The 16688-nt window shown below is 46.7% G+C and overlaps 2 protein-coding genes across 15 annotated transcripts in view; one reads left to right on the plus strand and one right to left on the minus strand.

Moving 5' to 3' along the window:
* ZNF263 (zinc finger protein 263) lies at nucleotides 1-14997 on the plus strand. Of its 14 annotated transcripts, none has more exons than XM_054668775.2 (8): nucleotides 1-1346; nucleotides 2200-2380; nucleotides 2822-2895; nucleotides 3163-3289; nucleotides 5587-5703; nucleotides 6522-7682; nucleotides 12704-12754; nucleotides 14511-14997. In XM_054668775.2, the coding sequence occupies exons 1-7, from the start codon at nucleotides 960-962 to the stop codon at nucleotides 12706-12708; spliced, it is 2052 nt and encodes a 683-aa protein (XP_054524750.1). In that variant the 5' UTR covers nucleotides 1-959; the 3' UTR covers nucleotides 12709-12754; nucleotides 14511-14997. The 14 variants fall into 14 exon arrangements, with proteins under 14 accessions (XP_054524750.1, XP_009428456.2, XP_063652591.1 ...); XM_063796519.1 differs by having other exon boundaries at nucleotides 634-1346; nucleotides 2861-2895; XM_009430181.5 differs by lacking the exon at nucleotides 12704-12754.
* TIGD7 (tigger transposable element derived 7) overlaps nucleotides 12433-16688 on the minus strand; it is a 6579-nt gene continuing 2323 nt past the window's right edge. Inside the window, exon 2 of the mRNA XM_054668777.2 lies at nucleotides 12433-14225. Within this exon, the coding sequence (XP_054524752.1) occupies nucleotides 12563-14225 (1663 nt within the window). The 3' untranslated portion in view covers nucleotides 12433-12562. The remainder of the gene's footprint in view (nucleotides 14226-16688) is intronic.

Genomic DNA, 16688 nt, shown 5'->3' on the forward strand with positions numbered 1-16688 from the left:
GCAGGCCACGCGGCGCCACTGACTGGGCTGGAGGCTAGCTCCCTGGCCTCCCCGACATGCCGAGGAGCCCCTGGCTTCCGGAGCCGACGGGGCCGCAGGGGCCAATGGGACCATCTTCAGCCAGCCCAGAGTAGCCGAAGCGGGTGGGGCCTGGCTTGGGAAAGGATTCATCGGGGGAAGCTGATTAACAGCCAGCCCAGAGCAGCCGAAGCGGGTGGGGCCTGGCTTGGGAAAGGATTCATCGGGGGAAGCTGATTAACAATTCAGATTTCCGGGTCTCACCCCGACACTGACGCACTGGAGAGCGCGTGGCCCTGGGATCTGCGTTTTCCCAAGCGCTCCGGAGTAATTCTAACCCAGGTTGCCCGCCAGTCACAACGACCTCAGGCTTGTTTTCTTCGCTTGGATGCAGCTGCCCTGCCCCCAGTCACTCCCAGAATTTCAGGGCGCGCCCCGTGGCCCCGCCTCTCGTCTCCAATTGGTCCCTCGCTCGTCCCGTCCCCGCAGGCAAATCTTCCCTTCTCATTGGTAGGTGGTGAGTGTGTGGAGAAACCTGACCTAATGGGCGCTGGAGTTCGCAAAACGTGACCCGGAAATTGGTCACGAGCAGGCGCCGTGGGCTTGTGGACGCCTAACTTGCGCGCTGAGATTTCCGGCGTGGGAGCAGAGGTCTGAGTCTTGCGTGGGTCCTCTATAGGGTGAGAAGCGTGGCGCTCGGTTCCTGCCTCGGGGAAGTCCTGGCGCAGATGGGCCACGGGGCCGGCGTGGCGGCGCCTGGGACCGACTGAGGCCTAGGCACCGGAGCCGGCCGCGCCTGGGCTGGAGCGGGGCTCCTCGGCCTGGACTGGGAGCCCCCGGCCCCGGGCTCCTGCTGGCGCCGTCCAACCTTACATGGGTTCAGGGCGCCTTCGTAGGCGGGCACGGCTGGTTTCGGGCTAAGGCGCTCTGGAGACCTGACGATGGCGTCGGGCCCGGGCTCCCAGGAACGGGAAGGGCTCCTGATAGTGAAGCTGGAGGAGGACTGCGCCTGGAGCCAGGAGCTGCCCCCACCTGACCCAGGACCGAGCCCCGAGGCCTCCCACTTGCGCTTCAGACGGTTCCGCTTCCAAGAGGCAGCTGGTCCCCGGGAAGCCCTCAGCCGGCTCCAAGAGCTTTGCCATGGGTGGCTTCGGCCTGAGATGCGCACGAAGGAGCAGATCTTGGAGCTGCTGGTGCTAGAGCAGTTCCTGACCATCCTGCCCCAGGAGATCCAGAGCAGGGTGCAGGAGCTGCATCCGGAGAGCGGCGAAGAAGCGGTGACCCTTGTGGAGGATATGCAGAGAGAGCTTGGGAGACTGAGACAACAGGTGAGAGAGAGAGAGAGCTGTTTTATCTGTGGTTTGTTTAGCCCTGAGCACTGGGACATTGCGCCCCCGGTCGAATTCAAGTAAATTGCCCTGAGTAGACCTTACGTGGGGAAGAGGACTTGTGATTTAACCTGGAACACTCATCCTCCAGATTTTCCCCCAAATGAACGAAAGCAGTGAAGAGTGCCCTGTTTCCACGCGGAGGCAGTGTCCCTGCAACAGTTAGTGTTAGCCATGGAGTTAGATCGCCAGCGTTAAAATCCTCAATCTGCTAGCACTAGCTTTGTTACTTTGGCAAGTTACTTGATCTCTTTCGGCCTGTTTTCCTATTCGTAAAATGAGGATATTAACGTACTTTCTAGGGCTTAGAGGGAGAGCAGCATGTAAAGTTGTGAACACTACTAGCTTATGAGTGCTTAGTACTTGTTACCTGTTGTTATGTTAGGGTCCACGGTCTGGTCTTCTCTGCAAAGCTGGGCTTCCGTTAATTGTGAACTTTGAAAGATAATTTGGCACCGAGGCCCTGAGGTTATTGGTCCCCAGGGCTACCCCAATTTAGCTTATCCTATAGTGAGGAATAGAAGCACCTAGAAAAGGTGGGGAGAGCAAAAGGGAGTGAGGTGTATCTTAAGAGCTGTGTGGGGAAGGTGTGCTCTGGGAGTGGGCCCTTTCCCTAACCCCTCCCCCTGCACATGGGATCAAAAAAGCCTTTAGTGTAAACCATTTTTCTGTTACCTGGGCCCAAAGGGATCGCCTGAGGTTCTCTGTTGAAGGTTTGCTCTCAGTATCCTATACTAATTTCCTTTCCTCTTGGGCCCTGTTGTGATGATGAGTGATGTGGGTTGGTTCCCAGGTCACAAACCATGGGCGGGGAACAGAAGTGCTTTTGGAGGAGCCTTTGCCTCTGGAAACAGCACGAGAGTCACCGAGCTTCAAGCTGGAGCCAATGGAGACTGAGCGAAGCCCTGGCCCCAGGCTGCAGGAGCTGCTAGGCCCCAGCCCCCAAAGGGACCCCCAGGCTGTAAAGGAGAGGGGTGAGGCACAGTTATCTGGGCAGGTGGGAGGGAGGAGGGGCTTGGGGGTTACCCCCGACACTAGCAGAATGTAGCACTGGTGCGAAGGAGAAGGAATTTCTGAAGTTCAGGTTCTCACCTGTGGAATGAAAGACCTGCAGTTGGTGGTGTGGGTTCTCCTGGGGCTGGGGGAAGGGAAGGGAGTCTCAGTAGAGCCCTTTTTTATGCAGAACAGAGGCGATTTAGAACCACTTGAATGATGCAGGGTTTGGAGTGCTACTCTTGGTATTCCTTCCCTCTGACCCTGTCATTTTGGATATCAGCTTATTAGGCCTCTGTGCAGTTTAGCGTCATCCCCAAAAGCAGAGACTGGGTGTTGGGGAATGGATACTGTGTTTTAATAATCCTTGGGTTGCCAAGAGTTAGGAATGCCATTCTCATTATAATTTCTGTCACCTTCAGCATTATCTGCTCCCTGGCTTTCTCTTTTTCCTCCTGAAGGGAACGTGGAAGACAAGGAGATGACTGGGCCCCAGGTGATGTGGAAGTTTCCATTGTCTCCCCCAGCACCCTTCCTCCCCTGAGTGTTGGGGGTGGGGGTTCTCCATGTGGAAGGTCCTTTGTCCCTTACCACAGCGTCTCCCCCACTGCTTTGTCTATTTCACACCTCACTTGTAGGCCTGATACCCTTCTTCCCCCCTGACGTGTGCTTGGCATCCCTGGATTTTGCCCCTTTAACTCATGACTCTGCTTGAATTGTTCTTGGTGCATCAGGGGCTAAAGGAGATCTTGTGCTGTTTCAGTTGCCTGAGAGCTTAGAGGACGTGGCAATGTACATCTCCCAGGAGGAGTGGGGGCATCAGGATCCTAGTAAGAGGGCCCTCTCCAGGGACACGGTGCAGGAGAGTTATGAGAATGTGGACTCACTGGGTAAGGACTTCTTTTCCAGGGATGATGACTGCGCCATTTCTGACCAGGGTCCTGCCCGTTATTCATTCACCTCCTGGACACAGACTCTGAGTTTTGCCAAGAAGCCTCCACAGGAGACTTCCCTTTGTCTAAAGTCCCCTGTACGAGAGTCATGTATCTGCCAAGTGGCACAGTTGGCACAGGCAGCCTGGGACTGGAGTCCCAGCTGCCAGAGCCTAAGGCGAGTCTGAGCCATGTGCACTTCCTAGGGCAGAGCAAATCCAATGCAGTGACAACCTGCCAGCATCACACACATGCAGTGTCCCAGCATGCTGGGGGGGCTCTAAATGGTTGATTCCTTGCAATTTTCAGATGCTTATTCTTATGAGCTCACCAGTGTTTCCTGTGTTCCGTTAGTGTTTCTAGGCTCGTCCCCAAAGACAAAAATTTCAGGGGTAGCAGGATCAACATTCCAGCCTATCATCTCTCACAGCCCATAAAAATTTAGAAAGTGGGGAGGGTCTTGTGGAAATTTGGAAACAATGTATAGCTCCAAAGTAGGCTAAATCATAAATTAAGATTCACCTATGTCTTGTACTGTACTCAGAGTTTTAAAATTATGCCTACGGAATATGACAGACTGACATATAGTTGGATTTAGGTGGAGGATATGCTTGTATTTATTGTACAATTCCCTCAACTTTTCTGTATGTATGAGAAATTCTTTTAATAAAAAGTTGGGGAAGTCTTAACATAAAACAAGACTGTGTGTACATTATGATTATACCTATGTTGAAACACACCAATAGAAAGACTCACTGGCGTGGTGGTGGTAGTCCCAGTTACTCAGGAGGCTGAGGGGAGAATCACCTGAGCCCAGTAGGTCAAGGCTGCAGTGAGCTATGATGATGCCACTGCACCTCAACCAGGTGACAGAGTGAGACTCTGTTTCAAAACAAACAAGACACACCGCACATTGTTTCCATATATCAGGTTTGCCTAAAAAGTATCACAACTGTACATTTGTTGACACTAATTCTGCAAACGCAATCTCGCTCACTGCAACCTCTGCCTCCCGGGTTCAAATGATTCTCCTGCCTCAGCCTCCAGAGTAGCTGGGATTACAGGCATGCGCCACCACACCCGGCTAATTTTTGTATTTTTAGTAGAGAGAGGATTTCTCCATGTAGGTCAGGCTCATCTTGAATTCCCGACCTCAGGTGATCCACCTGCCTCCCAAAGTGCTGGAATTACAGGCGTGAGCCACCACACCTGGCCTTTTTTTTTTTTGTTTTTTTGAAGTGAGTCTCACTCTGTTGCCCAGGCTGCTCTGGAACTTCTGGGCTCAAGCAGTCTTCCTGCCTCAGTCAGGAAGTGTGCCACTGTACCAGTTTCCATATTACTTTTCACTGCTGTGATGTCCAAAGTTGAACATGGCCCTTTTAGTGAGAGATGCTAAATAGGAGAAGATCAGGTTACAGCTTGTTGGAATTAAACTTCTGTTGGAGTCCATGTTTGCTGGAGGTGGAGGTTTTTGTTTTTCTTTTTGGCACAGCATAGAAATGGCACTTGTGGGTTTTAATCTCATGGTCCTCTTAGAGCCCTGGGTCCTTTTCTGATTGTCTATTATGTTATATTTTCTTTCCCTGGAGTTGTCCGGTCAAATTTAGTTCTATTTTGTATTTATATGTAGACAAGGCCCTTTTATGATATTAAATGGATTATTCAAGGAACTGACCATGTTCATTTTATAGTTATTTTAATTACAGTAGTGTACATTCTCATTGCAAAAAAACATTCCAAGTACCATGAATATTTAAAAAAAAAAAAATTGGCCGGGCGCAGTGGCTCACACCTGTAATCCCAGCACTTTGGGAGGCCGAGGCAGGCAGATCACTTGAAGTCAGGAGTTCGAGACCAGCCTGGCCAACATGGTGAAACTCCATCTCTACTAAAAATACAAAAATTAGCCGGGTGTGGTGGTGCACGCCTGTAATCCCAGCTACTTGGGAGGCTGAGGCAGGAGAATCGCTTGAACCTAGGAGGCAGAGGTTGCAGTGAGCGGAGATCGTGCCACTGCACTCCAGCCTGGGCGACAGAGTGAGACTCTGTCTCAAAAAAAAAAAAAAAGTCTCCCTCCCCTAATTTCTTTCTCTAGAGGTATCCACTGGGAACAGTTTGTGTATATTCCAAGTAACTGCTATCAGATTTATGGAGCATTCTGTATTTATCCACTGAGGGCAGGGAACAAGACTGTTTCCCTACCCTGGTAGACGAAAGTGGCAGTACAGAAATCTGTTTTCTTTCATTGTGAACAGAGTCTCACATTCCCAGTCAGGAGGTCCCAGGCACCCAGGTGGGACAAGGAGGAAAGCTATGGGATCCCAGTGTCCAGAGCTGCAAGGAGGGCCTGAGCCCCAGAGGCCCAGCTCCAGGTAAGGAATGAAGACAAGTGGCCTGTGCAGCAAGCAGCAAGGCTCTTGCAGTTAAGAGTGAGGCATTTTTTTGTTTTGTTTTTGTTTTGAGATGGAGTGGCACTCTTGTTGCCCAGGCTGGAGTGCAACGGTGCGATCTCGGCTCACTGCAAGCTCCGCCTCCTGGGTTCAAGCGGTTCTCCTGCCTCAGCCTCCCGAGTAGCTGGGATTACAGGCATGCGCCACCACGCCCGGCTAATTTTTTGGATTTTTAGTAGAGTCGGGGTTTCTCCATATTGGTCAGGCTGGTCTCCCTGACCTCAGGTGATCCACCCACCTCGGCCTCCCAAAGTGCTGGGATTTACAAGTGTGAGCCACCGCCCCCAGCAGAGTAAGGCATTTGAGGATTTGGGTGCAGGGCCGGCCCAGCACAGCTGCTAGAGAGGTACATTACGTCCTTTGACCCTGCCATTCTCCATCCCAGTGAGGCAAGTGAGGAACCCACGGTGCAGAGTTCAAGGAGGCCCTTATTCTTGAGCTTACTTGTCCCACCCTACTCTCAGCCCTGCTCCATCCCACCCATTCCTGAAGGGCAGAATCGAGAGGCTCAGGTGGAAAGGAAAATTCTAAGACTGGTCTCGGCTCTGATTCCTTGACCAGTGGCCCGACCCTTTATCCTGATGCTTCTCCAGAGTGCTTTACCTTTAGGAGAGGATGGGATTCTGAGGTAGAAGCAGCCCTTCTGGGCTGCTGACCTAACAGGCAGCAGCAGACAGGTGGGATTTTCTTTTCTCCAGCATAGAAATAATGTACGGGTTTGGTTTCTCTCTCTCTCCCAGGAGAAGAGAAATTTGAGAACCTGGAAGGTGTTCCGTCTGTATCCTCTGAGAACATCCACCCTCAGGTGCTGCTTCCTGACCAGGCCCGAGGGGAGGTGCCCTGGAGTCCTGAGCTGGGAAGACCTCGTGACCGGCCGCAAGGGGATTGGGCGCCTCCCCCAGAGGGTGGAATGGAGCAGGCCTTGGCAGGAGCCTCAAGTGGCAGAGAACTGGGGCGACCGAAGGAACTGCAGCCAAAGAAACTCCATTTATGTCCCTTGTGTGGCAAAAATTTCTCTAACAACTCAAACCTAATTAGGCACCAGAGAATACATGCAGCTGAAAGACTGTGTATGGGTGTGGACTGCACTGAAATCTTTGGTGGGAACCCACGTTTCCTGTCACTACACAGAGCACACCTGGGAGAGGAGGCCCACAAGTGCCTTGAATGTGGGAAATGCTTCAGTCAGAACACCCATCTGACTCGCCACCAACGCACCCACACGGGTGAGAAGCCCTATCAGTGCAACATTTGCGGAAAATGTTTCTCCTGCAACTCCAACCTCCACAGGCACCAGAGAACGCACACCGGGGAGAAGCCCTACAAGTGCCCTGAGTGTGGGGAGATCTTTGCTCACAGTTCCAACCTCCTTCGGCACCAGAGAATTCACACTGGAGAGCGACCTTATAAGTGTCCCGAGTGTGGGAAAAGTTTCTCTCGGAGTTCACACCTCGTCATTCACGAAAGAACTCATGAGAGAGAGAGACTTTACCCCTTCTCTGAGTGTGGGGAAGCTGTGAGTGACAGCACCCCCTTTCTTACAAACCATGGAGCCCATAAGGCAGAGAAGAAGCTCTTTGAATGTTTGACTTGTGGGAAAAGCTTCCGGCAGGGCATGCACCTCACCAGACATCAGAGAACACACACAGGAGAGAAACCGTATAAATGTACCCTTTGTGGGGAAAACTTCTCTCATAGATCCAATTTAATCAGGCACCAGAGAATCCACACAGGAGAAAAACCCTATACCTGTCATGAGTGCGGAGACAGTTTCTCTCACAGCTCCAATCGGATTCGCCACCTGAGAACGCATACGGGAGAGAGACCCTATAAATGTTCTGAATGTGGAGAAAGCTTCTCTCGGAGTTCCCGTCTTATGAGTCATCAGAGAACTCACACAGGTTAGTAACAGTGGGGATTCTCTTTGCCCCAGGTGAGGTGGCATATTCAGAGGAGCCTGTTGGCAAGAGCTGGTATTCCTTGCCCAGCCGACCAAATGACCTCTGCATTCTTCAGGTAATGGGGGCTCATTGTGAGGGAGGTGCAGAGGCAGCAGAGGATTGGCATAAAACTGAAAAGGAGTTCTGTCTGCATGAGAAAGGATGGCAAGTCTCTGAGGTGACCTCAGGGTGGAATTCTCTGTTAAGTCCACCCTGCCCCAGGGTGCTCCTACCCTCTTGGTCTTTTTAAAGCCAAGGTGCAATTTGGGCACCTGACTGTCCAGTTTACCTTAACAAGTTTGGGAATCCATGTGATGTTTTTGATACTTGTTCCTCATTTGGGACATTCAGTAGGAGCATTTGGGCTTCTGGGGCCCCTGAGACCAAAGAAGAGGGGCCAAGTGCCCTGGGAAATCAGCTGAAGGTCAACAAAAGACTGGTTGTGAGTTGCAGCTGTCCCGAAGGCCCCAGTTGGGAAGCCATGGGCAGTCCAGATCAAGCCACCACGTGCCCTACGATGGCCTAACAGGAGTGCCCATTGGCAGATCACACATGTAAATGTGACCTCAGACAAAAAGGAACCAGAGGCCCAAGGGCAATAATAAGGTGGAATTTGTAGGTCAGCCCAGGAATTGGCAGAGGAAGTAGGTGTCTGATAACCCTTTGTGGAGAATGAGATTCCCCCCACCTGTTTGAGAAAAATAAACAGCTCTGGAGTCTTGTTCCTGACTCCAGAGGAATGAGAGCATTCCAGGAAAGAGAGATTCCCTGGAAAATTGAAAATGTGAATCCTAGGGGGAAATTGGGGATTGTGTCTTTCCCTGTTGAAAATGTTTGGATGGGAATAAATATCTTCAGGAAACATAAATGTCTGTGAGTCTTCAATGAAAGCCTCTGTCTAGACCCCCGAGTGTTGATCTGTCTCCCCTCTGCCTTGGTCAGAGGCCCTGCTTTCTCATAGACTTACTGGGTTGGTCAGGAAGATGCTGACAAAGGAGGCAGCAGACAGGCAGAGGCAGGTGAGGGCCAGGCTGGGACTGCCATGTGGTAACAAAGGGTCAAGCCAAATGGCTGCTGGGGTGATGCTGTCATAGGGTCTCTAGAAAGTATTCTTTCCTTCTGTGGCCTATAGCAGTAAAAATGTTTTCAATTCTTTGTTTAGAATGTTTACATTCTTATTCAGTAGCTGAGGAAGATCTGACTCTTAGAGAACAGGATATTTTGGTCTTGCAACTGATTTCCAGGGTGGAAGCTAAGATGGTCCCAATATAACTGAGTTATTGATTATTAATGGTAGGAAGATATAGGAGATGGCACAATTATTAAGGGAAAGCATTATATTTATTTTTTGGTAGAGATGGGGTCTCACTATTTGCCCAGGCTGGTCTTGAGTTCCCGAGCTCAAGCGTTCTTCCCATCTTGGCCTCTCAAAGTGCTGGGATTACTAGCATTGCATTTTAGAATGGCATATCAGAAATAGGAATTCTAGTAGTGTGTATCTGTGGGAAACGGGGGAGTATTCTAAGAGTAGGAAATCGGATGCCAGGAAAACACCTCAGGATACAGCCCCGGAGGAAGGTATCCAGCTGTTCTTCGGGTGAAAAAGATGAAGAAACAGTCCTTTGGGAACAGGCTGATGGATATAGCAACTTGAAGTCATGGAAACAGCGCTCCATTGATCCTTCTCTCAGCCCTGCCTCAGTTTAGTATGAGTTTTTCTTTGGTTGTCTGAGCCAGTTTTTTAATATCTCACTATTTCTCATTTCTGTAACTTCCTCTTAATCAGCTTGTTCACAGGAGGAGGGCAGTGGTGGTGTGGGGGTTGAGGGCAGGGAAGTGGAGGGTTAGGATTAGAGAGATCAGAGTAGGATCAACAGTGGTAGGAGCAGGACCACACTCCAGTGGAGCAGTGCAGGGCCAGCCAGGCTGCTGATGTCATGAATTGGATGGAATGTAAAGCTGGTGTTCCTACAAAGCACTCTGGTTAAGATGGCAGTTTATGTGGACAGAGACTGGAAAGCGCCCCTTCCATCTACTCTCCCTCCCTTGGTAACATCACCCATGCAGATCTTATGATGTGGTCCAACTAGTGCTGCTCATACTTGGAACACTGCAGCTTGAAGCTAGAAAATGACTCTCAAGTATTTGCCCTAAAAAGGCATTCCAGTGGAACGCTTCACTTAATCTTCAGTCTAGTTCCCCTTCTAGTAAACTTCACATGCTTAGCTGTTCTTGGCCTATTTTAATGAAATGACATCACAGAAAATAACTACATAAAGCAGCACTATGCCTGGCATGTAAGAAAGTACTCTATTTGTGCCAACTGTCGACAGATGATCCAAAAGAGTTCCTTCTAAGCATCTAACACTGACTGAGGTCACTGAAGACCACACTGGCAGGAATTTCAGGGACTGATGACATCTCCTTCCCTTGTACTCATGTTTGAGAGAGTAGGTCTGATTCCCTTACTGCAGGCCCCCATGAGGTGTGATACGGTTTGGCTCTGTGTCCCCACCCAAATCTCATCTCTAATTGTTATCCCCATGTGTCGAGGGAGGGACCTGGTGGGAAGTGCTTGCATCATGGGGACGGTTTTCCCCTATGCTGTTCTCATGATACTGAATTCTCCCGAGAGCTGATGGTTTTAAAAGTGTAGCAGTTCCCCCTTCACTTGCGTGCTTGTTTGTTCTCTCTTGCCACCTTGTGAAGAAGGGACCTACTTCCCCTTTGCCTTCCGCCATGATTGTAAGTTTCTTGAGGCCTCCCCAGCCACACACAACTGAGTCAATTAAACCTCTTTTGTTTATAAATTACGCAGTCTCTGTATCTTTATAGCAGTGTGAGAACTAGGTCACTGCAAGAGATGTCCAAGTTAGTGCTTTTTCACATTAATACTTTGCCCACTAGGGCTCTTGTAAAAGAAGCCAAAACAGTTTGAGTGGCTTTTATGTCACAGGGAGACTAACCCTGGGACAATAAGGACCTCTAGCCTCTAAGTCCAAATGGGTGCAAAGGGGTCTTGGGAGATGTGGAGTGACCCTGAGCAGCAGCCACACATCCTTAGCAAAGGTAGCACATGAAACCAGCAGGGAGGCTGGTGGGTGAGAACCAGTGCCACATCTAAGCCCTGTGAAAAGGCCTGGCAGCGTCAGGCTGGGGAGCAATGACGACAAAGCCAGAGATGGGACACAGACTGGAAGAAGTGTTTTAAAAGCACTGAATTTTTCAGAAAAATCCATCAGAAGTCACTTTAAAAGTTTTGATGGCTGTAATGAAAGAACTGTTGGGTCTCAGCACCATAATCTGAAATTTCAGGTTTTAGACTCAGCACTTTTTTGTTTTGTTTTGTTTGAGACGGAGTCGCTCTGTCCCCCAGGCTGGAGTGCAGTGGCGCAATCTCGGCTCACTGCAAGCTTCACCTCCCAGGTTCACGCCATTCTCCTGCCTCTGCCTCCCGAGTAGCTGGGACTACAGGCGCCCGCCACCACGCCCGGCTAATTTTTTCTATTTTTAGTAGAGACCGGGTTTCACCATGTTAGCCAGGATGGTCTCGATCTCCTGACCTCGTAATCTGCCCGCCTTGGCCTCCCAAAGTGCTGGGATTACAGCCGTGAGCCACCGCGCCCGGCCAGAAACAGATTCTTGAAGATAATATATGAGAAAGGAAACATTGAATGCCAATAAGAACTAATTATCCAAACAAAGCTTGTTATTTGCAAATATCAACTCACCTGACACCTTATATTAAATAGGGAACACCCATAAAGATACCATTCTTTTGGTTACAAAATTAGCAAAAACTAAGAGCTTAACAATATTCAATGTTGGGATTGGTGCATTGGCATTGGGAGAAGTACTTTCAAAATAATGGCGGGAATGTGAAAGCAATTTAAGAGTGTATATCGAAGCTTTTTCAAAAGTTCATTCTATTTGACCTGGTAGTTCAACTGATACGTTACATCCCCTGGTGGAGTATTAAAAAACCATCAAATGTGAGGTTAAGAGATTTTAATGACCTAAGGGAAACTCTCAGAAATAGTGCAGTATGATGTAACGTTAAAAGCCTGAGCTTTGGCATTAAACAGAATTTAAGTCTCACCTCTGCTGTTTACTAGTTTATGTGACCTTTGTCGATTTACTTAATCTCTCTAAATCTGTTTCCTTATGTATTTGAAAAGGGAAGTCATTATTATGAAGACTAACATATATATACGATCCTATATACTCAATAAATGCTAACTTATTAGTAACAAAACATAAAATATCTTAAGACAGTAAGAGATAAGGTTTTATTTACAATGTAATCTGCCTATTTAAAAAATATATGGCATACACCGAAGTGTTGAGGATATCATTAGTCAATAGAATTGAGTGCTTTTTATCTTTTTTTATATATACCCTATAATCAGCATGTTACTTTCACAGTAAGAGGAAAACAAACACTAAATAGGTAGTAACAGAGTTAAGAAAGCAGAGTGTGTTTTACCATTAAATTGAAAACCTAATTTATCCTTATCTTAAAGCTAACTAGAACTAGTCAGCACAGTTTCTTTGTTATATGATATGATTACAAACTAATGCTTTTCTCAAAGGCATTCCACCTTAGATAATCTGGGACAATACTTCATTATTCAGATCCTTGTGTAAAATTTAAAAAAATGAATTTATGAAACACAAATTTAAATAAATTTAAAGAAACACAAATGTATTATTTTCAAACTGTAAATTTTATAACCATTATATAAATGGGCACTGATATACAAAATAATGTCAGTTGCTAAAACATGACAATTCACAGCTGGCCTACATCATATAATGGCAGAAATCTTTAAACACAAAATCTAATGATTAGAACCAGAAGTTGAAGGCCCACTGAAGGAGTCCTTAATATTATGAGGCCTAGGTTTCAAAAAGCTACCAATTCTAGAATGGATTTTACTCTGGAACTGTTTCTTGACTATTTCTTGTTGCATCTCTTTCAGTGTGAAGTGGAATCTCTGAAACTCAGGTGTGGCATCAACAAAGTCAAGAAGGTAGTCCAAACTCTCTCTTACAGCAGATAATTTAAATTCAGCAGTCTGCTTCTCAGCTTCTCCTCCTTTTTGAACAACTTCCTTTGTTATTCCACCTTTGGTTTTTAGGAGACAACCCTTTTCTTCATCTCCATTTAACCACACCCTATCATCATCCAACTTAGTTTCCAACTCCCCACATTTTTCAAGAATTTCTCTATAATCCCCATGTTCTAAGCCTTGAAAATCATATTCAGGTTCCTTTTTGTAAAGAAGATTTTCCCATGCATTTGCTATGGTTATTTGTTTTACTTCATCCCAACTTTTTGCCCAGTTAAAAATTGCACTTTTTATATTGTAGATTTTAATTTTGGAAACTCCTTTATCTCCTTTCTCTTGCTCATCATCACTTTCTTCAAATATTACAAGACTCTCTTCAAGTTGCTTCCATCTATACAGCCGTTTGCAGCTCAAGATCACACCTTGATTCATTGGTTGAATCAAGGTTGAAGTGTTATGGGGAAAGAACATACATTTTATTCGACCATCCTCACTGGTTAGGGATTCAGAGGAAGGATGAGCTGGGCAACTGTCCAGAAGTAACAATGCCCTGACGTCCTCGTCATGAAATCTTAGAACATTAAGTTGAAAATGTCGGACCTCAGGAACAAAGTTTTGAAAAAACCATTCTGAAAACAATTCTCTGGTGAACCAAACATCTTTACTGGGTTTATATATCACAGGCAATGTACTTGTGTCCTCTTTCACACTTTTGGGCAGTTTTGATTTTCCAATAATGATTGACTTTAATTTATGAGTTCCGTCTGCATTTGCACATAAAAGGGCAGACAACCTTTCTTTGTTTATTTTCTTCCCTGGTAGGCAGATATCTTTCCTACTTGCCTGAGAATTTTCTGGCATTGACTTCCAAAAGAGGTCTGTTTCATCCCCACTGTATAGCTGAGCTAGACACAGTTTCTCCTCTTTGATTATCATGGACAGTTTTTGTCGAAATGGCTCAACATTTTCAGAAACTGAACTTAGGACTTGTTCCCCACATCCTTTTCGGTTCCCAATTGCATGCCGATTTCGAAATCTAAAAAGCCAACCAGTGCTAGCTTTGAAATCTGTTCGCCCAAAACACCGTGCAAATCTCTCTGCAGCAGCCTGAAGCTCCACGCCTCTTACCGGAACACCGGCTGAGCGTTTCTGTTGGTACCACATGTAGACCGCATCATCTACATCACCATATTTGGCTCCCGTTGTCCTCTTTCTCTTCTCAGCCCCTACTAATGGCATGTCCTGCTTCAGTACAAAGTCCAGAATTAACTTCTTATTTTTTTTAATGTCATAAAATGTTGACTTACTGATTCCAAATTCATCCATTACACTTTTAAGTGATCGTCCAGCTTCAATTCTACTTAGAACCTTCATTTTCTCCTCCAAATTCAGTGTTGTATATTTCCCTCTCTTATTCATACTGAATTTAACTCTGAACCACCAACAGGAGAAAACAAAGGGAAAAGCCTTAATGAATTGGCAAAAAAAAACCCCACATTTTTTAAACAAAACTTAGCTGAAAGCCCCAGAAGGCATGGGCATTGTATTGGAGGATAATGGACTGAAGGGGCTAACCATGACTGAAGAGCTAGTCTAGAGGTGGAGGTCTTATGCACTCAGAAAGCTGCCAGTTGCAAAGTCCTGTCTGGCTCTTGCTCCTGCAAGCCATGAGTGATCATTTTTCGGAGTGCCTCCTACCTCTCCTCTCTTTTGACAGATACAACAGCCTCGGTCAGGAATGACAGGAATACCTGCATACTTTCCCTAACTCAATACCGGAAAAGGGACAACATGAAGAGAGGAGGGATGGAGCAAGATGTGCCCACAAGACAGGTGTGATAAGTTTCCATAAAAACTGATGCTTGAGCGTGAAAGACTCAAAGGCAATGACAGAGTAATCTTGTGTGTAGCAGAGATGCAATGTGGCTTCTCCCCTTCCAAAAAGACCTGATTTTACCTCACTGCCAGAAAAGAGAATGGTGCTCAAATTGCTTTGTACATAGTGTTCACTGGGCAGCAGTTCATCTACCTGGATAAGGGCTCCGAGCTACAGGGACCCTGACATTGGGATGTATGGAGAGTTGGAATTCAGGAACAGTTGTACCGAATCTTGAAGTGAAGAAGAAAGTAGTTTCTGTTGTACATATGAATGAAATCCAACTTTTATTACATTCAATATAGTATTGTCAAGCACCGTGCTTTAACTTGAATGTCTCTTGTGTTTGCCAAGGTAATATGTAAGTATGTAAATAATTTATTTGTCAGTGGCACTTTACCATTCTCAGATCTTCTTTCTTGGGAACATCTGATTTATTCTCAAGTGCTATTTTTCACTGAAACTGTTCTCTATTTGAGATATTATCAAGTTTCAGAATCACAGCAATTCTTAGAGATGAGCCCAAAAGTTTTACAAGTATTTGACCATAGTTAAAAATTTTTAAAGATCTGTCCTTTCATTTGTTTTCCTAAACTTACACTATAAGTTACATACTTTTTATATTTGAGACTTTGATTTCTCTTCGGTGTTTATTTTACTTAATTTGAACCAAGACTCAACTTTTCCACAGAAGAAATCTAAAAGGTTTCTCTGCTGCTGTTTCTAATCAATTGTTTCTCATAAATCCTACTGGCAAACTCTTCTGTCCCTCTAGGCCCTCAAATACTCTTTTCAGGTCCTCCTGGTGCTCCCCAAAGCCATTCCAGGTCCTTAGAAATGTCTTAGTCTAGATTAATTTCCTGGTTCTCAGTCCAGATACACAACCTCATGGGAAGAAACAAAAACTGCCACTTTTATCCATTCCAGGTGCTATGAAGAAAGAAAAGTATGTCAGAGAAATAAGGGAAATGGCTGGTATCTCAGTTATTCTTCCTCTTCTTTAGGGCAGAATCTGACTGGCCCATTCATTCCTCAACTACATAGAATTCTCTTTTTTTTTTTTTTGAGACAGTCTTGCTCTGTCACCCAGGCTGGAGTGCGATGCCGCCATCTCGGCTCACTGAAACCTCTGCCTCCCGGGTTCAAGCAATTCTCCTGCCTCAGCTTCCTGAGTAGCTGGGACTACAGGTGTGTGCCACCACACCCAGCTAATTTTTGTATTTTTTTGGTAAAGAGGATTTCACTATGTTGGCCGGGCTGGTCTCGAACTCCTGAACTCGTGATCCGCCCGCCTCAGCCTCCCAAAGTGCTGGAATTACAGGCGTGAGCCACCACACCTGGCCCATAGAATTCTCTTAGGTCTCTCATCTAAAAACCCAGAAGAGTCAGACCACTGGTTTTCCTGTAACATTCATTGCAAGAAATGCCAACTATGAGTTATAGAGCATGGAGAAGATTACAAGAGAATATGGTAGTAATTAGGGTGTGGAGCCAATGGCAGGCTACGATCAAGCAACTTTCTAAATGAGGCAACTATAATTAAGGCAGTTAGTAAGTGATAACTCAGAGATAAATCTTGGTTTATCTCTTTCACTTATAAATGGAAAAACAAAAAAGTATTTGCTAGCCAATAGCAGCACCATTAACTCAAGCTAGTCACCTAGCAAAAATATTCAGGCCACTATGACAGTTGTGTAGGTGTCTCAGAATTAATATATTTGCTTTCAATGCTTCTCAGCTGTGCCGTCGTCTTTTTTTTTTTTTTTTTTGAGATGGGGTCTGGTTCTGTCGCCCAGGCTGGAGTGCAGTGGCACAATCTCGGCTCACTGCAACCTCTGCCTCCAGGGTTCAAGCCATTCTCGTGCCTCAGCCTCCCAAGTAGCTGGGATTACAGGCACACACCACCATGCCCCGCTAATTTTTATATTTTTAGTAGAGACAAGGTTTTGCCATGTTGGCCAGGCTGGTCTCGAACTCCTGACCTCAAGTGATCCACCCACCTAGGCCTCCCAAAGTGCT

Source organism: Pan troglodytes, chromosome 18 (genome assembly GCF_028858775.2).
Source record: "Pan troglodytes isolate AG18354 chromosome 18, NHGRI_mPanTro3-v2.0_pri, whole genome shotgun sequence".
In the NCBI taxonomy this organism is placed as follows: Eukaryota; Metazoa; Chordata; class Mammalia; order Primates; family Hominidae; genus Pan; species Pan troglodytes.

What these genes read in the sequence shown, in the direction of transcription:
- ZNF263 (XM_009430181.5), top strand. Translation starts at nt 960, where the DNA reads ATGGCGTCGGGCCCGGGCTCCCAGGAACGGGAAGGGCTCCTGATAGTG. An exon ending in AGGAGATGACTGGGCCCCAG is followed by an intron (nt 2,896 to 3,162) that starts GTGATGTGGAAG and finishes GTGCTGTTTCAG; the next exon opens with TTGCCTGAGAGCTTAGAGGA. An exon ending in TGAGAATGTGGACTCACTGG is followed by an intron (nt 3,290 to 5,586) that starts GTAAGGACTTCT and finishes CATTGTGAACAG; the next exon opens with AGTCTCACATTCCCAGTCAG.